Below are 24,681 nucleotides of genomic sequence, written 5' to 3'. Positions count from 1 at the left end.
GCCCGAGTCTCTCGCACGACGACGCTGGGGCCGTTCCCGCTTGACAGCTTCTAGTAGTAACACTTAATCGAAAAAATAAACTGAACTACAATTGTCAAACATATAAATTATTGTGTGCCGTCATTGCACCCAAACTCCAGCTGAAGAGTCATCAGGAGATCATATGGAAAAAGGAATAAGAGTGAAGGCATATGGAAGTCCCAGAATATACATAAAAACAGTCGAATACGATAGGTTTTTTTGGCTTCTGCCTATTAGATTTTTTCTTTCATAAAGGGAGGTTATTACCTTTTGGCATCAGTATGCACGGACGACATATCATGTCCATTTGTAGACTTGCATTGCCAAACGAATTTTGCCAAAACTTCCAAAAGGGAAAATGTAGGTTGAGTCACTGTCCATGCCAGTAGCGGTCACTGTTTGGCGCCTGGTACTCTACCGTGCTCATTCAACACTCCAGATCATTAATTGATAATCACAACATCTCACCAAGAAATTGCTCGGCCCGACGTATCGATCAGCCAGATTTATCCATCCTTTAACTTTGAGCACATTTATCATTTAGTACGACATTGCACTCCCGGAGGGTAGTGAAACACTGGAAAGGACATATCCATCGACTCCTAAAAAATGAGCACATGCTTCATGTTAATTCTAGTTAGACTATAATATATCCCTGGGACTAGAGATGCTATGATAGAGACATCTTGCCTACTAAAGTTACTTAATTAATTATGTGCATAGAGCATATTCGTAGTGGAAAAAACACCAAAGTGCATTGTAAAGCAACTACGTTAATGATATGATTGGAGCTTAATAAAAGTAAAATGTTAAATTTGTAGCTTTGTATATTATTACAGAATATTAAATTATTTGAGCTATATACTCATTGCACATACATTAGGTTTGAGATAACGTTGTCTTGTAGAAAAGTGAGTGCTTAATTAGATGTTGATATCTTCATGATGTCCTATTTGAAAATCCTGAAAACGATCCAAAGAGACTTGACTTTTATTGGTCCATCATTTCTTTCTGAAACCAGAGAAGCATAAGAGAAAAATACTGCTTTGCTAGGTGGTTTTTTTTTACCACCTTTCTCTAGGAGAAAATACCGAATCGCTAATTTTGGCTGGGTTTTGCTGCACGGTTCTTTTTCAATTTTATTATATATTGAAATGAAATCATGTTTGATAACAAAGTTCAATCTTGTATGCAGGTGTTACTCGTGTGTACCTGCTCGCTAGCAGCGATTATGGGCTTTGCTACAGAAGTGGCACCACAGGAAGCCGATAGAGAGCTTGGCAGCCAAGAGGCTGCAATGGCTGACCGGAGAGTGTATATATATCATATTCTGGACTATGTGCGTGTAATAGGCTTTTTAATGTGGCCTAACACACATATTGATTTGTCTATACTTATTTCTCAATTTCCAACAGATAATGTAATAGATTGTGGTTCTATATATGCATCTTGATGCAGAGTTCCGGGGTAATAAAGTTTCCGTCTTCTAGAAAAAAAAAGTCGTTTCCGAAATAAAAAAGTTGATAGTATGAATCGTAGAATGACACGTGCAATGGAAGCTTTTGTAGGAAGGCACGGTGTGATGGATTTAGTCTTGGTAGGCAGGCATCACCAGACCTTACCAGCCATCGCTGCTTTAATTAATTAAACCAAGCGACCAGAGAGCCTTTAGCTCAACTGCTGAACTGAACATGAAACTGACATTACTTCTTTGCTATCAGCTGCTCTGTCTTGAAGCTGTACGAGCTCAGTACTTTGGCAAATTAGCTAATGAACTAACTGGTCATCATGCTTGCTTGTATTTGGATACATGTAGCACTCGCAGCCTACAGTTGCCAACCCACCAAGATCAATAACTTCCTTGAAACGATGCAGAGTCATGGAGAGTAATAAATAAAAGTGTTTTTGTTCCTGAACATAATTAAGATCTTGATGGCTTGGCAACTGTCCTTGGTATTTCTGTACATGGTAGCTTCTTCTCCTCACAAACTATATGAAGGCAGGGACATATCAATTGCTAATGCACAACAAAAAAACCTCTTGGAGTACAGCTCGTACACCAACAAGGTTTGGTTCGTAGTACTTGTACATTGGGTTTTAGGTGAGACACTAAACAAACCTTTAAAGTGGAGTAATATCATTCGTCATCATGAGGTGCTATTCTAATTGGTTGGCATACCTCATAGAACTTTATTTTAGTCAGACCTACACTAGAGAATCATCAAAACACTATGGTCGGTTCATGCGACTGCCAAAGTCTCGTATTTGTATCCTGCCACTCAAACTTGTGTATTTCAGTCTATGCCGCTATATTTGCCAGTAGACAATGTAATAAATTGTGGTTGTATGCATCTTGATGCAGATTTCCAGGGTAATAAAGTTTCTGTTTTCTAAAAAGGCGTCATTGCAAAAAAAATAAAAAAATCGAAAAGCTGCTACTCCCCTCCATTCAACAGAAGCTTAATACATTCTTTTAGGTTGGCTTTGACCATTGATAAGATTAATAATATACGACATGCATGTTACACAAAGTTTACCGTCAAATTCGCTTGTGAAAGGCGTTCTAATGATATAATTTTTATATCATACATCTCATATATTATTACTCTTATCAATTATCTATTTCAAAAACATATTAGGCCCTATCTACTTGAATGGAGGGAGTAATATGAATCATAGAATGACAGATGCAACAGAAGTTTTTGTAGGAAGACACGGTGTGATCTATTTCGTCTTGGTAGGCAGGCATCACTTGACCTTGCCCTAGCCATCCCTGTGTTGGAATTACCTTGCCATTTCCTTTAGCTGAACTGAACTTGAAACCGACAGTACTCCTTTGTTATTGGCTGCTCTGTCTTGAAGCTGTACGTGATCAGTGCTTTAGCAAATAAGCTAATGAACTATCTGGTCCTCGTTCTTGCTTGTATTTTGAAATATCACCTGCAGCCTACAGTTGCCAAGCCACCAAATTCAGTAACTTCCTTGAAATGATGCAGAATCATGGAGAGCAATAAATAAAACTGTTTTTATTCCTCAACATAATTACTGTCTTGATGGCTTCACAACTGTCCTTGGTAGCTTCTTCTCCTCGCAAACTATATGAAGGCAGAGACATCTCAATTGCTAATGCACAAGAAAATACCTCTCAGAGTATAGCTCGTACACCAACAAGGTTTGGTCGTAGTACTTGTACATGGTGTTTTAGGTGAGACACTAAACACACCTTTAAAGTGGAGTAACATCATTCATCATCATCAGGTGGTATTCCAATAGGTTGTCATATCTCATACAACTTTATTTTAGTCAGACCTACGCTAGAGAATCATCATAGACAAAAATGCCCCAGCTAGACTTTCCCAAGGTCCGGTGGGGTTGTTGTGGACGACTCTAGGCAAAAGCCTTGGTTCGATGGGGGTCGAAGGACACCCGCGACGATGCTTCTCGAAGGCATCTCCGAAGAGTCCCCACACTTCTTCAGGTTGTAGGCATGTTGGTGGAGGAGTTTGAATTGCTGACATCGGCAAGGGTTGGGTTGTTGCACAATTGTCCTATGTTCTATCGTGTGTTGTAAGGTTTTTCGGCCTAGTTTCCCTTATAAACATGGCCACTGTATTTCTATTTTTTTCTCTCTTAAGGAAAATCGGCAGTGCACCTGCCTTGCACGTCAAGATTTATGGTTGGGTTTCATTCTACTACCGCCCTCCTCTCTTAGTAGTGAAACGGACGGTAAAAAAAACTTCTTCGTAAATTAATATGTACAGGAAGGCAAGCAAAAAGGCAAAAGGGACAAAAAAACATGTATTACTCCATTCCATGTGAGTTTGAAATCACATTGCAGTTATTTGTGACGTGCATACCTTTTCATGTTAAGATTGTTTTGCTTGTGCAGAAATTTCTCACATAGTTTATATCATAAGAACTCAATTAGTATTCTATGCAATATTTAGAAACTATATATTCAATTCTGCAGCAACGTGCGGGGCATCATCTAGTTAAAAAAAATTGGCCCATGGCGCTGCAGATTTTTGGGACAGAGCACTTTAGTGCTAACAAATCCAGCCAACATCTACCAAAGAGGCGCATGAATCAACCCTCGCTCATTTCCACGTACCACCCTCTCTCAAGTCTCTCATGTGTGTCTATCTCGATTGTAGTGACTAGGAGCATGAAGGCAGCAGGAACAACACTGGCGAGCAACGACAAAGCGGAGGTGGGCGAGCTGATGTGTGGTGATATTCATCGAGGTGTAGGCTGGCTCAAGCTTCACTGTGGTCATTGCCAGTGCCCGTGGTGTCTTCTCGACTCGGTGACAACGGATGCAGAACTTGATGCAACAGAAAGTGGAGGTTGTCGTCATCCCTAGCTAAAGTTTACGTGAATCAGGCCAGGAGCTCAGAGCCGCACGAATGTGCCAGTTTTATACATGTTGCATGCTTTGCCCCTCTGACAGATAACTTGATGGGTGGGGACTAGGAGTGGAGAATGAACTAGCCAAACCTAAACATCACAATATGTGCGCACCGTAAAGACCAGGACAATGAGTAAGGGTCTGTTCGGAGTCTCGCCGCTCCGCACGACTCCGCTCCCGGAGCGGCCTGAGCTTCAGTTGAAAATGGGCCAATAGCTCCTGTGCGACATGTTTGATGTGAATTTGCTTGAGTGCGACGTTGTTCGAGCGAATGGCTGTGGTGCGACACACTTGAGCGTGTAAATAGGTCCAATGCGACATGGCTCTGTTTAACCGTGAAATGAAAAACACGAGGGTTAGCGATTTGAGTTATGACACGCGGGACCCACCAGTTACTCGTATGCGGGTGGGACCCACAACTTATCCACACAAGCATGCCCGTGCTCATCAGCGTGGCCCGACCCGAGCCAGCCCGCCCCCCTCCATTGCTTACCCTGCCCCTTTCCTTTCCCACCTTCTTCTTCCTCTACTCCGGCAACGAAGCGCGCCGCCGGCGAGTGATGTCTAGCTCGACTTCAGCCACCTGCCAACCATGGACGCAGTATGGTCCACTGCCGTTGTCAAGATGCCCCGATTGCCCACGCATGGAGCCTCTCAAGCGTTTGACTTGTGTGAGGGAAGAAAATGGCAACCGTGGGCGCGAGTTTGTGAAATGTTTGAGCAAGCCACAGCCGGGGCAGGTTAGATCTGTGTTCTTGACCAATTCTATGGTCTAATTTCTCCCGATTTCTTTCTTTTTCCCTCGAATTAGGGCGGTGGATCTGGGTGGTGGATCTAGGATTCATGCGCCGCCGGCCCCCTGTTTTCAGGTTCTGAAGAAATGTGGGCATTTTGAGTGGCTCGATGAATATGTTGAAAGGTTGAAATTGGAGGGATCAACCCCAACCCAAGAGCTCAATTTTGGGGGGCGGCTTGCCGTGGAACAAGCCCCCAATTTGGCGGACAGAGCCGATCCGATGATGCACAGTGCAGAACTGAAGTGTGAATTGAAGAAAATCGGCAAGCAACTAAAGCATCTGATCGATTTGAAGCAACAAGCAAATATGATGGCGGGAGCATTTTATGGTTGTGTCATTGCTATGGGTTTATTTTACTTGATGTTCATCAATCGCTAGAATTTGTTATAGTTTCAGTTAGTTAGTCAGCTAGTTTCAGGGGTGCCCAGTAGTTTGAGTTAGCCAGGGATCATTTGTTAGATGAACTTGAATTCGTGTGAAGCAAAACTTGCTTGAATTATTGTAATGATATTCTCAGGGGCCATATTCAGTGTTGATGCTCTGTTTCCTCTGTTTTTGTTCTTCAGTTAACAGAGTACACACCCAAATTCAGTTTCTAGTAAAAAAACAAAACTGGGCTGCCGAATAGATGTTGGGCCGTGAGAAAATGGACCCTGAGAAAATAACCATGCCCAAAATAGAGACCAGCCCGCCCGTGTAGGGGCACCAGCCCACCCGCGTAGAGGCACCCGCCCACCTCTAACTTCGGCAAATAAAATGTTACTTATTTTTACTTTGGCCTTTTTCTTGCACTAAATTTTGTGATGGATCATTTTTTGATGCAATAGAACCAAATGTTAATTGTTTGTATGCATGTCTACGGTTCCATGAACTAAATGAGTTGCATGAAGTAAATTAGTTTGCATTTCCTAGTGGCATGTCCATAGTGGGTTTGCATGGGGCTCCTAGTTGCATGTCCATGGTTTGGCCAATATTTTGAAGATGGTGTGTGTGTGGTGAGATTGAGGTGTAGCAACCCATAGCAATACACAAATAATAAGCAAGAACAACCCATAGCAATCTTCAAATAATAGCACGAAACACACAATATATATAGTAGCACAACTATTGCAACCCATAGTTCCACGATAACCTTACAACTCCATGATAGCCTTACAACTTAAAATACTAATACAACTTAAAAAAACTAATACGATAAGCTAGATAGATCGGGGGGCACCAAAGCGGGTTCTTCTTCGGGCTCTTCTTCTCCTTCTCCCGGGGAACAACGCCACCTCTCTCCTCCGGGCGCCGTCCTTCACTCCTCCCCGTTGTTGATGGGGTACGGGAGCGTGTGCATAACGCCGTTGTTGGGGAAGATGCTCTGGAAGTCGGTGAAGATATTGTAGGTGGTGAAAGCTATGAACTCACAACCAACCCAATACGCTCGCCCGAGGAGATGGAAAGCATCGAAAGGGTTAGTGAACGTGGCGAGGAGCCCAACCACAACGCCGTTGTGGTTGACCTCCTCAACATGGTACATCCGAGGAGAGCCGCGGGGGAGGTGGCGGAAGCCGGACGCAAGGAAGAACTCCGTTAACCCCCTTGCGCCCCTCCATCTCGAGATCGCCCAAACCCTAAGGGTTCTCTCTACATACACTCCGGCCGGGTAGAGCCTTTCCGGCACGGTTGGGGGGAAGCGGTAGGTGGGGGCGGTGTACTGCATGGTGGCGGGGTGGCTCGAGTGCTCGGTCGGGTTTGATGGAGAAGAATGAAGAAGAAGGGCAGAGGAGGCAGAGGATGGGGTATGATGGATGAGGAGGGAGAGGACGATAGTGCCCGGCTTAAATAGCCCAAGTGCGACGTCGTTTCACCCCGTCGAAACCCTAGAATTAATGGGCGGGCGGCGTTTGGTGGCGCCCCATGAAAGCATGTACACGAGCGTGGCCGTGGGAAACGGACTGCTACGCTTCTGTGCCACCGGTCGTGGGTCAAGGGGGACGGGCAGTCGTGGGTCAAGGGGACACGCCTTCCCCGGGTTCTCTGCGTGTGCCGCCCGTGCATGCATGTCGTTGCCCATTAATTTGCTCATCTTGCTAGGGCCTGGCTAGAGGGCAAGGTTCGGTCGATGGGAGATGTGACCGACAATAATGTACGCCTTCTTTTGCCCATCTTGTAACGGGCAGCACGCCATTTGAACTGCATCGATACCCACATCGATACGGGCCCCATCGATACCATGCCAGTATTGCGTCGTCAAAGAGGAGCACGCCATGCACAGCGTGCACACCACGCCATGCAGCGTTGGCTTTTTGGTTGTCTTCATCGGGCTGCTGCATTGTGGCCGGGTGCATGCTTTGATGCGACGCTGCATCGGTTCTAATGGTAGGCATGCGACAGGTTACTGCGTTGATAGGGGTGGCGGAGCAGGGCTACGTCGAGGCATGCATGCAACGCACGGGCGCAGTCCTGCGGGTGGGCATGCATGCTGCGGGTAGGCACGGGCACGCATGCAACGATGGAAAGGGCACTCCGTAGGCTTGGTCCATGCACCGCATCAACTCTTGCCGTTGGATTCAAATGAACGGTCCTGATGCTCCAACGAGAGAGGCTGATCCAAACCCCACCGCGTCAACCAATCAGCGCGTCTCATGCGGATCGCTGCACACTGTAGCTAACCCTAGCGCCTGATCCCAACCGTCCACGCACAACGATCGACGACCAGGTAGTGTGCGGGGTTTTGAGGGGTTTTGAGAGGGGTTTTGAGGGGTTTTGAGAGGTTTTGACTGATTAGGGTTGAGCATAACTAATTCAAAAAGAATCAAAAAAATATAAAACTTGCGCACATAGTCTTATTATGTCGTATAGTAACGAGAAAAAAATATAAATATGGTTTACATACATTTTTACGAAAAATCCTTCACAAAATTGTTATTCCTCAAACAATGTAGTATGGAGTTGAAGGGAGAGAGTAGTGGGCACCCGAGAGTAGGTGGAGTTTTGAAAATGAAAAGTGTGAAAACCTCACCAAAACTTCATTTTGGATTGACTAAGAAAGATCTGAACTTACTTTTCTCATTTTCATGTTTTAAACTTGTTTTATATATAATTTTCTATTAAACCTTGTTTTTTCAAAAAGAAAAGAAAAAAATAGAAAATTAATTCAATAAATAGTGAGACTTTAGATTTACACTATATAGGTAGAATAGATGTGTAGAAAAATTATTTGGCTGGTTTAGACAAGGTGCCAAAAAAACTTGCTTAAATATGAGGCCGTTTACCCTACCTTTGGAGGTCATTTTAAACACACTTTTCATGACTATGAGTTCAACTTACCAAAAGGGCTCGGAATGGTCAGCAAGCAAACATATTTCAGTTGAGGTACTTTAGATAGCACTAAAACATCAATAGCCCAAATTTAAATTTAAATTTGAATTTTATTTGGCTGGTTTAGACGGGCGGTTTAGACAAACAAGTTCGAATAGAAATATGGGGATACATAGTGACTACCAGTACGCACCAAGTTACAAATATTATTACATGTCCCAAATTTTCAAACTATTCTCTGTTCTACTTCTTCCTACCACGTTGTGTGCCCTTCTTCGCCTTAGCCCTTCTTATTTTTGGTTCTACTACACACACAAGTTCACTGATCATCTTGGTTTTCTTCACTGGTCTTTTCAACACCTCGCCAATACCCTCGTGATCAGTGTCTTCAGTCTCAATGTTGACAACAGTTTCAGTTTCTTTGGTGTGTACCTCAACATGGGTTTCTTCAGTCTGAACCTCGACACGCTCAGGTTCAGTTTCTTCAGTCTGAACCTCGACACGCTCAAATTCAGTTTCTTCGGTGTGCACCTCCACATCAGTTTCTTCAGTCTGAATGTTGACTGCAGCAGGATTTTCTTCAGTCTGCTCAGGCTCAGGCACACTTCTCTTCTTTCTACCGCCATTGACTCTTGCTTTTTTGGTTGGCTAACACTGTTCAACAACAAGGGGCTGACTTGCTCGCTTCCTCCTGTGCAGAAAATGTTATAGATATACTAATTGGGAAAAAGCACCAAATCAAAACACAGACAAATAAACAAGAACATACTTTGGCTTATCAGGAGTGTAACGACATTTGATAGATCCCACTCTGTGCCCAAGTTCCTGGCACAACTTGCATCTATTTTTGTTACCTTTTTGGGCCCTTTTTGGCTTTTCATCTTTCTTTCCCTTCTTACTACTCCCACCTTTCTCAAACCATGCCTTGAATCTACTCTGTTTAGGCCTGCCAGCCTTTCTTTTCATCAAGGGAGGACACATGGAAAATTCAATGTCCACTTCAGGCCACTGAGACTGATCTGTAAGTGCTGGAATTGGAGTAGCATATGCAGCTTTGAATCTTGCTACCGAATAATATTCATGCAGATATGGGTGCATGTTTATCTTCGGTTGGGATGCTAAGAAAAGAATGGCATGCTCACATGGTTTACCAGTGTGTTGCCACTCGAGGCAAGTGCAATCATGCAATTCAGTGTTAACAACATGTCTCCTTCCAGTTTTGTTATCTCTAACTTCAGCACCCCAAGGTGAAGATTTTTCAACAAACAAATGTGAAAGACTTCTGCTCCTATTGACCACCTGTTGTACCACTGCTGGAAGCTTATCACCTTGCAGACAATCACCTATCCTTCTTCTCAATTACCACAACCGCATGAGCATGATCCTAATTTGGTCAACCATGTCATGCACAGGCAAATCTTTTAACTCCTTCACCTTATTGTTGAAACTCTCTGCCAAATTATTGTTGATGTGGTCACACTTGATGGCAGTGTTGAATGCTGACCTATACCATAACAAAGAATGGTAGGTGTTCAGCCATGGACCAAACTCATCACATGCTGCCATTATCTTATCAAGATGATATTTGTGTGTCTGTCTAGTGTAAGATCTTGCTGCTGGCCACATGCGCCCAAATTCTTCTCCTCTAAATTTTTTGATCAAATTCATCCACAAATGACCGAAGCACTCCCTCTGCTCAGCATGTGGGAAAACACTTTTCACTGAATTTTCAAGCCCCTTACATGCATCTGTGTGTATAGCCAAAGGTGACACTGGCCCTAGGCATCTTTTCAACTGGATCATGAACCATGTCCATGAAGCCTCTGTTTCTGACTGAAACAAGCCAACAGCAATAGGAAACATCCAGTTGTGTCCATCTAGAGCATTGCATGCTGCCAACTGACCATTCCACTTGCCTGTCAAAAATGATGAGTCTATGCTCAAATATGGACGGCACCCTGCTTTGAAGCCATCTATGCAAGGCTTCAAAGCCATAAAAAACTTGGAGAACTTGACTTCACCTTTGGCTGATACCTCTGTATCTATCTCCACAACACTACCAGGTGACCTCTTTTCCACCTCTGCTTTGAAGTTGTAAAGCATCCTAAATGTATTTGCCCAATCACCATATAAATTTTTCATTGTCCTTTGTTTTGCCTTCCACACTGTGGTATATTTCAGTTTAATGGGGTACATCTTTTCCAAGTCTACTTTGAGTTTCTTGGCAGTAGTGTTTGGTGTTTTGGCTAAAATTGGGGTGATCTTTTCTGCAACCCAAAGTTGTGATGTCATGGTTGATACTCTCTGTGAACTTGTAATACAAGTATGTTGATTGGGGATTTGGTTAACCCTGACAGTACTTCCATCAGGTTGCAGTCTAGCAGATATGTACCACTTGCAAGGCTTGACACTACCATCAAATCCTCTGCACCTCGCATAAAACTTCTTTCTATCAGTCCAAACAGTCTTGGCATCAAACTCATGTTTCACTGCATAAGTCTTGAAACACATCCTAAACTCCTTCATGCTTGGGAAGAACTTGCCTACTTCAATGACAGGGTTTTCTTTGTCATACACATGCACCAGCTCATCATCATGTGCATCATCTACTTCATCTACAGCTTGTTCCATCAATTGTCCATCTACATCTTCATCAACATTAGCAGGCAAACTAGATTCTCCCCTCTCCTGCTTATCTCTGTCATCGACTGGAATGCCAAAAAGTTTGGCCATCTCAATGTCAGGCATTGGTGCAATGACCAAATCAGTAGGCTCATCTAATTCAACTACATTCCTATCAACAGTTGCTGCAGTTTCAGTTTCAATTCCAGTCACCTGTCCCTCTTCGGCTATTACTGTAAGTTCAGTACACATGGGAATCAATGGCCTCTGTGTAGCCCAATCATCATCTACCATCTGCGCAGCCAATTGTGATGGCACATATCCAACCTTCGAAAAAATATTCAGATCAACCAGCTCAGCAAAAAAATTAGCTCGTTTGCTTGTCCAGCCGTTTTGCCGATCGATTTCATCAACAATCTGTTCACCATCTTCCATTCTCACATACTCTCCTTTCCAATCATCAAACCGCAACAGTGATACTTCTTGCTCTGGACCCCAAACAACATTCTCCCCAATTTTTTCCACCCATTTCTTCACTGCCTTCTCTCCCATGTTCTGTAGAACTTGTGGATCAATCTCTGTAAACTCAACCTCCCATTTAACAATTGTGTCTCTCTCAATGTTCTGAATGCTACCATCAACTAATTTTGCCTTTGATGGAAAGAAATTGACCGTCAATTCGAAGGTCCGAGCGGCAGCATCCCCTCTGTCAGTGGCGGACAGTGTGAGCCCGTGAGAAAGAGCAGACTAGGCCCTAATTGCATGCAAAATTGGATCAGAGAGAGGAGCATTACCTATTCGAAGTTGAATCTGGGGGCTCCATCTCAGTATGCCCACGGGCTCCCCTCACAACCTATCGATTCAACAAGCGAAAACAGAGGAAACGAGCTGAGATCTACGGGGCCGAGAGAGGAACGGGAGGGGGACTAGGGTTTTCACTCACCATTTTTTGAGGACGAAGGCTCCGCCGCCGTTGAGAACGAGGGCTCCGCCGCCGCCGTTGAGAACGCAAGATCCGCCGCCACCGGAGAAGAAGGGGGGAGGGGGCGGGCACAGAGTGGCGGGTCCGGCACGGTCGGGCGGCAGGGCACGGTCAGCTGTTTTGAGGAGCAATTAAGTTGGACCCACATGTCCTAACATAAACGGGCTTGGTTGACGACCAATTTAACCACATTTAACACCCCATGTGGCCCTGGGCTATTTACCTGCTTAAATGTGTCGCACCACAGCCATTCGCTCGAACAACGTCGCACTCAAGCAAATTCACATCAAACATGTCGCACAGGAGCTATTGGCCCGTTGAAAATACGGAGTGGAGAAAGAGATGCTCCCTAGATTCTAGTATTTCTGGGAGCGGTGGATTGACGAACAGGCCTTAAGTATCGGTACAACCCATGCCGGATCCAACATCATGAGATCCCAATACCGGTGCTAGCTGCATCGATCGTATACCCTGCAGGAGTCATAGAAAACAACCATCACGCTCCTTTCTTCCTCGCAGCAATAACTGTTTTTATATCTTGTGGTTTATTTGTCAGTTTGCGAGAGAAGAGATGATATACTGGTCATATATGCGGGGAGGATGATTGATTGGTATCACGTCGTGCATAGCATATTTACGTGCGTCGATTCCTGTTATCATAATAAACCACTCCCTCCGTCTCTATTTATACATCGCTCTCGCATCGCAAAAGTGCATGACGGACGGCCGAAATTCAATTTGCTTTATTATTACTAGCAAAAGAGCCCGTGCGTTGCAACGGAAGAGAAAACATAACACACACTCTTAACCCAACAACTATCACTCAAGACCATAATATGTCCATCTCCTTTATTTTTGCGAGGCATCATATTTGTGTTGCCGCTTATCCTCCTTCTCATCCTCGTCGGCGATGGCCTCGGTGTTTACACAAAACAACAAAAAATGTGTGTTGAGTATGGTTAATCCTTAGGCGTCTCTCTCTCCCTCTCTCCTCCCTCTCCCTCTCTCTCTCCCCCCTCTCTCTCTCGCTCGCTTTCTCTCACTCTCGCGATGAGAAATCTGTTGTTTTCCCATGCAACAATTTTCAGAGGTATGCACGTGTAGTTATTGATGTTTTCTTTTCCGTATATGGTTATAGTGGGGTATTTATTTGCAATCCGGATCGCCGCCGGTATGAAAAAAAGGATCTTGCGCTATAAATTATAAGTTTGCTTCAATAACAATATTTTAAAAATATTTAACAAGTAAAATTAACATCATATTTAGATTCCACACATTTTTCTAATAAAATTTCATATATAATATGTTAAAATCAAAGTTACGGTTTAAAAGATACAGATAATTTAGAAAATTATGGGTATTTATTTGCAATCCGGATCGCCGCCGGTATGAAAAAAGGATCTTGCGCTATAAATTATAAGTTTGCTTCCATAACAATATTTTAAAAATATTTAACAGGTAAAATTAACATCATATTTAGATTCCACACATTTTTCTAATAAAATTTCATATATAATATGTTAAAATCGAAGTTACGGTTTAAAAGAAACAAATAATTTAGAAAATTATTTGGTTTGACTCAAATATATTCCAAAATAATATTTAAAAATACTTAACAGGTAAAAATAATCTCATATTCATATTCTACATATTTTTCTAATCAAATTTCATATATAACATGTTCAAATCGGAGTTACGGTATAAAAGATATGGATGATTTTAAAAAGCATTTGTTTGACTTAAATATGATCCGCGGATGAATTACCTAAAACATCAGGGGGGTTTCGAAAAATGTAAAATAACGGTTCGGGTGTGACTTAAATCCGGATGGCGGGTTGATTTCAAGAAAAGACAGGGACTTTTGTGTAAAATACGAAAATAACGCTTCGTTTTAACTTAAAACGGGACTGCGGGTTGAATTATCTGAAATAGAGGGACTTTTCTGAAAAAAATGTCATGACGGACGAAAGAAACCCAATTTGCTTTATTATTACTAGCAAAAGTGCCCGTGCGTTGCAACGGGAGAAAAAATAAATCTTAATCTTCAACAGGCATGACCATATTTTGCTGCATCATCGAGACACAGTATCACTCTCAACTTAGTAAAAAAAATTAACAATTTTTGAAATCATGAATATTTTTTTAAACTCATGCACATATTTCAAATCATAAACATTTTTCAAATTTATGAACATTTATACAAATTTGCAAATATTTTCTGAAATCAATAGCATTTTCTGAATTTATGAACATTTTATATATTTGCAATCATTTTTTCAAATTGTGAGCATTTTTTAAACAATTTTTTGAGGAACATTTCTAGAATTGATGGACATTTTATTGAAAATTGGTGGGATAATTTTTTATATTCACAATTTTATTTATTTAATGAACTTTTTTAGTTGGACGAACATTTTTTGAATCAGCAAACATATTGTGAATGAATAAACTTTTTTGTAAGTCGCGATCAGTTTTTGAATTTTTAGGATATTTTACCATTCATGAACTTTTTTTGAATTCGCAAAATTTTGTTCAATTTCATAAACATTTTTTAATACACGAACTTATTAAAAAATCATGAACTTTTGATTTCCCGAACATTTGTTTTCAATATTTCAGACATTTGTTTAAATAGACAATTTCTGTAAGTGCACGCCTATGTGTTGTAAGTGCGTGCGGGAGAAACAAACATGACTATATGTTGCAATGGGAGAAACAAATATCACACACACCTAGTATAACCCATGTAAGTGCACGCCCTTCGTTTCAACATTGCGTCTCACCTCTGTTGGTCATTGCTACATAACACCAAATGTTTTTCATGCCAGAGCGGCTGCCCAACTGATCAAGCAACATGACGAGAATGAAGCAAACATTTACTCATTTTAATGTTTTTATAAACCCAAGAAACAATTTTTTATTTTATATACAAAAGGAACAAACAAAGAATAGTAAGAAGAGATCTCACATGGTGATTGGCCAGCATGAAGTAGTAGATGCCATGGACAGAGACCTTGATTATGCCCTCCACTCACTCGATTGACGAGCATCCACCGTTGCCTTCACCCTCCGTGATAACCACGCATGCCAATTCCTTTTTGCTGTTATGACCCTCCCCTATGTCGCTTCATCTAGTGGCTCATCCGCTGTTCTTCGCCTCCTCCGGGGTGGTGCATTTATGGGAGGGATTAGGGAAGATTCGACACCCATCAAGAGTCCTAATTGTGAGAGAGAATGTATGGAAGGATTGGTTTCCTAGAATACGACTTGGACATAGATATGAATGTCGGGCGACGAATGTAATTATGTAATTTAGTGGAAGGGTAAATCCGTCTTATGCACATGACGGAAGAGAAGAATATCACCTCCCATTATCAGCAGGTATAGCAAAACGGTCCGTGCATCCCAACGGATACAAAATCAATAAATACGTACGGTCCGTGCATCCCAACGGATACAAAATCAATAAATACGTGCTTAGAATTGTTTAAAAAACCATCAAACTACTTTGCAAGCAGCAAAACAGCAGGAGTACTCAAAAATATGTTTTCTATGCCATATTGAAGGACCAATCTCATAACTAACAAAATCTGTTATTTCTAATTATTAGCTCATGCTGAAACACATAACAAAATCTGTTAATTTTCTACATAAAACAAAAGGCAGTGTGGCTACAAAGTTGCAGGTTGAGGATCAGCATCATATTCTGAAGTTGTTGATGGAGCATCATGTGTCGGGATGTCCCTGAGGGAGAGTATCACTATGTCAGCCATAATATTTCTAGGTTCATATAGAGGCAAGGATAAGAGCCGTAGTATGATTAGAGAGGAAAGAAAAGGCTTCCATGAAAATACAATGTAATGCATATTCACCAAGAAGTAACATAATTAAAATCACTACATTAGATCATAGTATGATGAACCATTTATGCCGAGATACACGCGGAGCAACACATAGATGAAAGTCAAATCTAACAATATAGGAATGATCAGATCTCCACTCAAAGCAGGATTTGGTACATTTGGTCCCGAAGGAAATCCCAGATTAACCAGTGTGGTGTGGTAGATAGTTGTTTACATGAACTGAGAGAAGTATACCAAGTAACAAAGTTAGTTATTTACAGCCAAAGTTCAATGCCTCCAAACCAAAGCTTAACTCCTAACATGAAATGTCTCCAAATATTGTGGCCAAACCTTAACTCCTAACAGGAAATGTCTCCAAATATTGTGGCCAAACCTTGGAACCTAAAAAAATGAAGAGAAAAACGAAATCAGGAAATGCAACAGACAGGAAGTCACATAGGATAAAACTATCTCATTGCACCTGACATATACAGTAAAAAAAGGGGCAGCCCCAGTGCATGTAGCTCCCGCTTGCGCAGGGTCTGGGGAAGGGTCCGACCACTTCGGGTCTATTTCATTATCAGTACTGCTAAGAAATTTCATTATCAGTTATTTTGTAGATTTTTTTTATAAAATTAGCTCACTGATGAGAGCCAACTGAAACTTTGCTGAAATAAATTTGATGTGATAAACTTTTTTACAATAGTTAAAGTCGAATGTGCATATATACTTAAGCATGTGCTGTGTCAAATATATATCTTCAGAACCGGAGAATCAGCATGCATGTCATCTGCTATTTTTCTAATAAAAATGTTTCCGTACCATCCATCATCTCAACCTTCTGAATCCAACTAATCCAAGCTCGCCATCGCCATCAATGGCACATCCAGCTCATGAAAGGATAAATAGCAATAAAACATTTATGCACCACTCGTGTGTGTGTGTGTGTGTGTGCATAACAATGGAGTAGAAAACAATGAAAATGTCTCATTCATCTGCTTCCTACTGAACCAAAGTGTGCTCCTCCGAGAAACAATCACCAAAATAATATTTAAACTTAGTAAAGGATAATGCTACAATTTTCAGATTGTCGGCAGAGAGGTTAGAGCTATCATCGTGACAATGTATTGCCAGATAAATCAACTACTTAAGTGTAATTATATAACTTCCATTGCATTACCCCAAAAAAATAGTATAGCAAAAAGGCATGGATTCAAAAACTTCTCCAAAATCATCTACTGGAAAAATAAATCAGAAAGACAATGTCTGTCATATATACACACAGGGGGGTCTAGAAGAAGAAAAATCGGATCATCTGTAGGTGATATACCTTTGCAGAAGGACAACCTTAGAGGTACACTAAGTAGACTTCAAAGTGTGTAAACTGATCTAATAGGTGAAAGTTTAATTCAACAAATATGGCAAATATGGAGAAGTCCAACTCCTACTAAACTAGCAACATGGGACTAAATTTCAGTCCCACACCTTGCTTTACCGAATAGGCAAAGTGGGCCTTTATGATTTATTAGGAATTCTGAAAATGCTATTGGGCTGGACCAAAAATAGATCAAATTCCAGCATATCGTGCAGGAGGAGTCGCAGACCACAACCAACAGGTCCGTTCCTTCATTCTAGCTATGAGTATTCCTCAGATCATGTGGTTTTTTTCCTTTGGCTGCTTGTTTCTGTCCTACATCTTGGATCCGGAGTTTGCTACTCGTGTACAGAGAGTATGATTGATTGGTTGATCCAGTGACAACATTTCTGTGGTCGCATGTGATAGGAGGAACATCGTCAATCCTGGTGCACATCTGGTTGTCCAGTTCAAGAAGCAACTCTTCCAAAGTGCATATGTTACAGGACTGCTACACTCTAGCATTTCAACACCAGTCAGGAATTCGGGATCAAAAAAGTTGGGAGCCTTCTGTAGTCTTGTGAGCAGGAAAATGGGACAGTTCAGATTCTGACAAGCTGAAGTTTTTCACTGTTCTTCAGTCGAGCAACTGCTAGCTAGAAGCATGAAACTAACTTCCCATGGATGAACTCAATTATCTGGTTTGTCAGGCGCACACATATTTCGATATCATCAATATGACCAATGAAATAGACTTGTATAATTCTATATATTTCATAGTTGAAGCTGATGATCTGGAAATACGTGTGTACCTCGGAAACTGAAGAGGAGTACTCAATATCATTCTTGTTACCACATTGCATTTTTCTAATTCGTTGGTGATCGAACGACGGACAGCAAGACCCTCCGACTGATCACCCGATCAGTGGGAACTAGGAGTGAGCAATTAATGATTGTAAAGCGATGTACATTATTCCACTTATTAAATTCTGGATCATCATAATACGCACTCCCTCCGTACACTAATAATAATACACCACTCTCTCGACAATGTAATCAGAAAATATCACTCATCCATTCAAGAAAACTAATGGTGATGATTGATCTATACTGTTGTAGTTGGCCCAGCAGCATCGCGAACAGTAGAGTTTTTACTGGCCGCACAACACGCAACAGTATACGTGTTGTGAGGGCGTTTTAGAGAAAGGGAATTTAGCTTGTCAATCCCATCGCCCCGACCCACCCAGCCCGTTCGTTTTCTTTCATTCTCATGCACGCCCGCAGCACCCATCGGCTAGAGTTCCGGCGGCCGCCTGAGCACCTCCCCTTTGTCAGTCGTGCTTGTCGATGTGACGCCAAGGCCGAAGGACGGCAGACCACCTAGGTTCAATGCAGCGGTCGAAAATCATAATCGGGAGGGCGTGCCAGGACACAGAGATGCAGACACGCAATGTCGCAGCAGCAAGGACGGCCAGGGCGGGGTGGTGTTCACAACGAGGTGCTGAGGTCACAACGAAGTTGATTCACAGCCCCTTAGGCCTTCACGAACTGAAGAAAACATTCAAGGTGGTTTTTAAAATCAGGAAATGCCTATTTTAACCCTGAGAAATCGATCGGGGTGATTTGCTATACTGCTCTCCTCACCTGTAGCAGTACAAGCTATCGTAAAAATGGTCTTCATGAAATAACCCATGTGTTTCATGAAAATCAAACCATCGGAATCCAACTGAGGTTTGGTTGGTCAACCCGATAGCCAAAACCTAAACCTCAAAATACTCCTGACCACTTGCGGAACAGGAAGAAAATGGATTGAGCAGTACATCCAAAACCGGCGACTAGCTACATCGACCATATATCCTGCACCAGGAGTCACAGATAGCAACCTCATCACAGATGATTCTTCCCTTTTCATAGCAATAATTATTGTACAGATCATGTGGTTTGTTTGTTCTCTTGGATGCCGAGTTTCGTGATTGGTGTCGGGTTTCGTTGGTCAATTTTAAAACGCGATGGGCACCGTACATTCCAACATGATGACATTCCAGGTGCGTAGCTGCATCGACTATATATCCAGCAGGCGAAGTTGGAGATAACAACCCAATCAGAGGCTCCTTTCTTCCTCTGAGCAATAAGTATTTGAAAGATCATGTTGAATTTTCTCTTGTCTGTTTGTTTGCATGGTACATCTTGCATGCGGTACTTATGTAATGAGAGGATGATTGTATGGTTGAATCAGTGATAACATTGCTGAGGTCGCATGTAACACGAAGAACCTCGTTAGTACTGGCACTGCATCTGCACATCTGTTTTGTCCCGCACATGAAAGCAGCTCTTCCAAAGAACATATGTTATACGGTGACCGTGCTCTATAGCATTTCATCACCAGTCAGTAATTCCAAATCAAAAAAGCTCAGAGTCTTATGTAGTTTTGTGAGCAGGAAAACAAGACAGGTAAGATTCTAGCGAGCTGAAGTTTTTCATTGTTCTTAAGCCGGACAACTGATGAATCTGTTCGATCACTTTCATTTGTCAGGCATACGTATTTCGAGAACATTAATATAGCCAATGAAACATACTTATATGTAGAACTGTGTAGTGTGCTTTAGTGAGAGAATGCCCGTCCATACATATTATTTGATTCGGTTCTAGCGTGCCATTTCCACTCAGCCTGCCCTTATGCCGCGATTTAGGAACACAAATCGGCTCAAGGTCAGGAATAAAGTCAACACAAAACTCAATGACCTCCTCATTTTCATGGCCCTTGGAGATGCTTCTTTCTGGCCTAGCACGGCTATGAACATATTTTTTTAAGACTCCCATAAACCAATCAAAGGGGAACATATTGTGTAGAAATACATGACCAGAACGGCAATCTCTTCACATAGGTGAACTAGGACGTGTGTCATGATATTGAAGAAGGATGGTAGGAACACCAACTCAAAACCGACAAGACATTGCACCAAATCATTCTCTAACCTTGGTATGATTTCTGGATCGATTACCTTCTGAGAGATTGCATTGAGGAATGCACATCGCTTCACAATGGCTAATCGAACATTTCCCGGTAGAAGCCCCCTCAATGCAATCGGAAGCAGTTGCGTCATAATCACGTGGCAGTCATGAGACTTTAGGTTCTGTAACTGTTTCTCTGCCATATTTATTATTCTCTTTATATTCGACGAAAAGCCGGACGGGACCTTCATACTGAGCAGACATTCAAAGAAGATTTCCTTCTCTTCTTTGGTTAGAGCGTAGCAGGCATGACCCTGATGTATGACTGATATGTCTCCAACGTATCTATCATTTTTTATTATTCCATGCAGTTATATTATTATTCTTGGATGTTTTACAATCATTTTATAATCATTTTATATAATTTTTTGGTACTAACTGATTGACATAGTGCCCAATGCCAATTGTTGTTTTCTACTTGTTTTTTAAATCGCAGGAAATCGATACCAAACGGAGTCCAAACGTAGCAAACTTTTGTGGATTTTTCTGGACAAGAAGACACAAGATGGGCAGAAGAAGTACCAAAGGGGTGCCTCGAAGGGGGCACAACCCACCAGGGTGTGCCTGGGGGCCCAGGCGTGCCCAGGTGGGTTATGCCCACCTCGGTGGCCTGCCACACCGCCTCTTTCCTCTATAAATACCCCAATATTCCAGAAACCCTAGGGGAGTGGACAAAAAAAATCAATTCCAGCCTCCGCAAGTTACAGAACCACCAGATCCAATCTAAACACCATCACAGAGGGGTTCATCATGTCAATTGGTGCCTCTCCATGATGCATGAGTAGTTCATTGTAGACCTACGGGTCCGTAATTAGTAGCTAAATGGTTTCCTCTCTCTCTCTCTCTCTCTCTCTCTCTCGATTCTCAATACAATCGTTTCTTGGAGATCCACATGATGTATCTCTTTTTGCGGTGTGTTTGTTGGGATCCGATGAACTTTGAGTTTATGATCAGATCTATGTTTTTATCATGAAAGTTATTTGAGTCTTCTTTGATCTCTTATATGCATGATTGATTATAGCCTCGTATTTCTTCTCTGATATTTGGGTTTTGTTTGGCCAACTTGACCTATTTCTCTTGCAATGGGAAGAGGTGCTTTGTGATGGGTTCGATCTTACGGTGCTTGATCCCAGTGCAGAAGGGGATCCGACACGTATGTATCGTTGCTATTAGGGATAACAAGATGGGGTCTATTTCTACATAAATAGATCTTATCTACATCATGTCATTGTTCTTATTGCATTACTCTGTTTTTTGAAAAACTTAATACACTAGATGCATGCTGGATAGCGGTCGATGTGTGGAGTAATAGTAGTAGATGCATGTAGGAGTCAGTCTACCAATTCTAAAATTAGTGTTTATACCCAACTTTTAGTAATTTATTTTATCTCGCGTTCCCGCGAGATCTAGTTATCCAATCTACTACAATTTTATCTATCTTTTTTCCCGCGAGGGATTGACAACCCCTCTCTTACGTCGGGTTGCAAGAATTTCACTACAAAAATCAGGTACTTTGCCGTCAGCCATGGCTGACGGCAAAGGCATTGATACGTCTCCAATGTATCTATAATTTTTTATTGTTCTCTGCTATTATATTATCAATTTTGGATGTTTTATATGCATTAATATGCTATTTTATATTATATTTGGGACTAACATATTAACCTAGAACCCAGTGCTAGTTTCTGTTTTTTGCCTGTTTTAGAGTTTCGCAGAAAAGGAATACCAAACAGAATCCAAACGGAATAAAACTTTCGCGATGATCTTTCTTGGACTAGAAGCAAACCAGGAGACTTGGAGATGAAGTCAGAGAAGCAACAAGGTAGCCACGAGGGGGTAGGGTGCGCCCCTGCCTCGTGGGCCCCTCATGGGTCTCCTGACCTAATTCTTTCGCCCATATATACTCTTATACCCCAAAACCAACAGGGGGAGCTACGAAAACACTTTCCCACCGCCGCAACCTTCTGTACCCGTGAGATCCCATCTAGGGACCTTTTCTGGCGTCCTGCCGGAGGGGGATTCGATCCCGGAGGGCTTCTACATCAACACCATATTGCCCTTCAGATGAAGCGTGAGTAGTTTACCACAGACCTACGGGTCCATAGCTAGTAGATAGATGGCTTCTTCTCTCTCTTGATTCTCAATATGATGTTCTCCTCGATGTTCTTGGAGATCTATTCGATGTAATACTCTTTTGCGGTGTGTTTGCCGAGATCCAATGAATTGTGAATTTATGATTAGATTATCTATGAATATTATTTGAATCTTCTCTGAATTCTTATATGCATTATTTGATATCTTTGCAAGTCTCTTCGAATTATCGGTTTAGTTTGGCCTACTAGATTGGTTTTTCTTGCAATGGGAGAAGTGCTTAGCTTTGGGTTCAATCTTGTGGTGTCCTTTCCCAGTGAAAGTAGGGGCAGCAAGGCATGTATTGTATTGTTGCCATCGAGGATAAAAAGATAGGGTTTTCATCATATTGCTTGAGTTAATTCCTCTACATCATGTCATCTTACTTAACGCCTTACTCCGTTCTTTATGAATGTAATACTCTACATGCATGCTGGATAGCGGTCGATGTGTGGAGTAATAGTAGTAGATGAAGAATCGTTTTGGTCTACTTGACATGGATGTGATGCCTATGTTCATGATCATTGCCTTAGATATCGTCATAATTATGCGCTCTTCTATCAATTGCTCGGCAGTAATTTGTTCACCCACCATATTATTTGCTTCTTGAGAGAAGCCACTAGTGAAACCTATGGCCCCCGGGTCTCTTTTCCATCATATAAGTTCTAGTTTCCATCATATAAGTTCTAGTTTCCATCACATTAGTTTCCGATCTACTATTTTGCAATCTTTTACTTTCCGATCTATAAACCAAAAATACCAAAATACTTTACCGTTTATCTATCTCTATCAGATCTCACTTTTGCAAGTAACCGTGAAGGGACTGACAACCCCTTTATCACGTTGGGTGCAAGTTTGTTTGATTGTTTGTGCAGGTATTCGGTGACTTGTGCGTTGTCTCCTACTGGATTGATACTTTGGTTCTCAAACTGAGGGAAATACTTACTCTACTTTGTTGCATCACCCTTTCCTCTTCAAGGGAAAAACCAACGCAAGCTCAAGAGGTAGCAGGAAGAATTTCCGGCGTCGTTGCCGGGGAGATCTATGCTTCACCTCTCGTTTTCCTCTCCCCCACCTCTAAAACGATTTTCGAAAAGATTTGCCTTCCCTCTCGCTGCTCTCTTGTTTGCTTAAGTTTACCTTTCTATCATTATGGCCAAATCAAAAAGGGCTAAGGGTTTTCTCCCGGGTTTTGCTTTGGATAGCCCCTCTGTCCTCTATAAGCTCATAAACAATGATGCTACGAAAAGACCTACCGGGGTTATTAATGAGAGTTTTAACAATTTTGAAGAAGATGACCCTAGAATTTTACGTAATTTGCTTGATGAATCTTTGAAAGATGCTTGGGATAGGCTATTAAGGATCTGAGCCAGCTATGTGCCTCAATATCATATTGAGATATACTTGAAAAAAAAATATGTTGGCTTAGCCTCTTCTTTTAAGCAAGTTTTGGATTCTATATTTGAAGAAGGTTTTCTTGAAGGGGATGCCATCGATACTTATGGAAATATGAAAGCTATATTTGGGCACCCCAAAAGTGAAAATGTTGAATCTACTACTCTTATGTGCTTTTATCAAAATGAAATTATCAAAGAGATGAAGGCTAGTTTAGATGCAAATTTTCTGTAACATCCCAATTTTTATTAAATTCGGATGTTAATAGAATCATTCAATGCATATCATATTTCTTGGCATTTTTGGAGTTTAAAAAAAAAATTCAAATAATATTTTCCACTCAAGAAAAACAAATGAGAGGGGATAAGATGACTTCCTCAAAATATAAAAGGGTGGGAAAATGGTATTTGAATATTATTTGAAGTTTTGGAGTTTATTTGGTATTTATTTTATCTGCAAAAAAGTGCATTAATTGCATTAGGAAATATTTTCAAAATGTTCTGTGCTTAAGTTAATGTTCATTAGGCTTTAAATATTGCATAGTTATTTTATAAATTATTGTGGTGTTTTTATTAATTCTTTTGAATTAATTATGACCACTTTAGTGTTCTGTTAAAAAAAAAAACACACTCACCCGCCTGGACCGAAACCAGTTCGGCCTAGGGACGCGCGCGCCTAGCCAGGCCAGGCCAGCCAGCCCACTGGCCATTCGGCCCAAGGCCAGCCCCAGCGCCACCGACGCCTTCCGCCCGGTCGACCGCCCGCGCCCGCCCTCGCTCGCCTCCTCTCACTGCCGCTGCCAGGCGGGCCCC

The 24,681-nt window shown here is 41.8% G+C and overlaps 1 protein-coding gene and 1 long non-coding RNA gene across 2 annotated transcripts; both read right to left on the bottom strand.

Moving 5' to 3' along the window:
* Positions 1 to 8,804: 8,804 nt before the first annotated feature.
* LOC119282725 lies at positions 8,805 to 9,483 on the bottom strand. Its single transcript, XM_037562849.1, has 2 exons — positions 9,302 to 9,483; positions 8,805 to 9,223 (listed from the first exon to the last, which is right to left on the bottom strand). The coding sequence occupies exons 1-2, from the start codon at positions 9,411 to 9,413 to the stop codon at positions 8,886 to 8,888; spliced, it is 450 nt and encodes a 149-aa protein (XP_037418746.1). The 5' UTR covers positions 9,414 to 9,483; the 3' UTR covers positions 8,805 to 8,885.
* A 6,093-nt stretch (positions 9,484 to 15,576) lies between these two features.
* Positions 15,577 to 16,913, bottom strand: LOC119282724. The gene is made up of 3 exons (XR_005138844.1): positions 16,801 to 16,913; positions 16,330 to 16,380; positions 15,577 to 15,880 (listed from the first exon to the last, which is right to left on the bottom strand). It is a non-coding gene; the product is annotated as an uncharacterized LOC119282724 (long non-coding RNA).
* Positions 16,914 to 24,681: the final 7,768 nt, after the last annotated feature.

This window comes from Triticum dicoccoides, chromosome 3B (genome assembly GCF_002162155.2).
Source record: "Triticum dicoccoides isolate Atlit2015 ecotype Zavitan chromosome 3B, WEW_v2.0, whole genome shotgun sequence".
Lineage (NCBI taxonomy): Eukaryota > Viridiplantae > Streptophyta > Magnoliopsida > Poales > Poaceae > Triticum > Triticum dicoccoides.
Note: the sequence above shows the minus strand (reverse complement) of the source record. Positions and strands in the feature narration are given on the sequence as shown.

Coding starts and splice junctions, on each gene's coding strand:
- LOC119282725 (XM_037562849.1), bottom strand. CDS start 9,413: ATGAAAAGCCAAAAAGGGCCCAAAAAGGTAACAAAAATAGATGCAAGT. Junction 9,224..9,301: donor TACACTCCTGATAAGCCAAA/GTATGTTCTTGT, acceptor TTTTCTGCACAG/GAGGAAGCGAGCAAGTCAGC.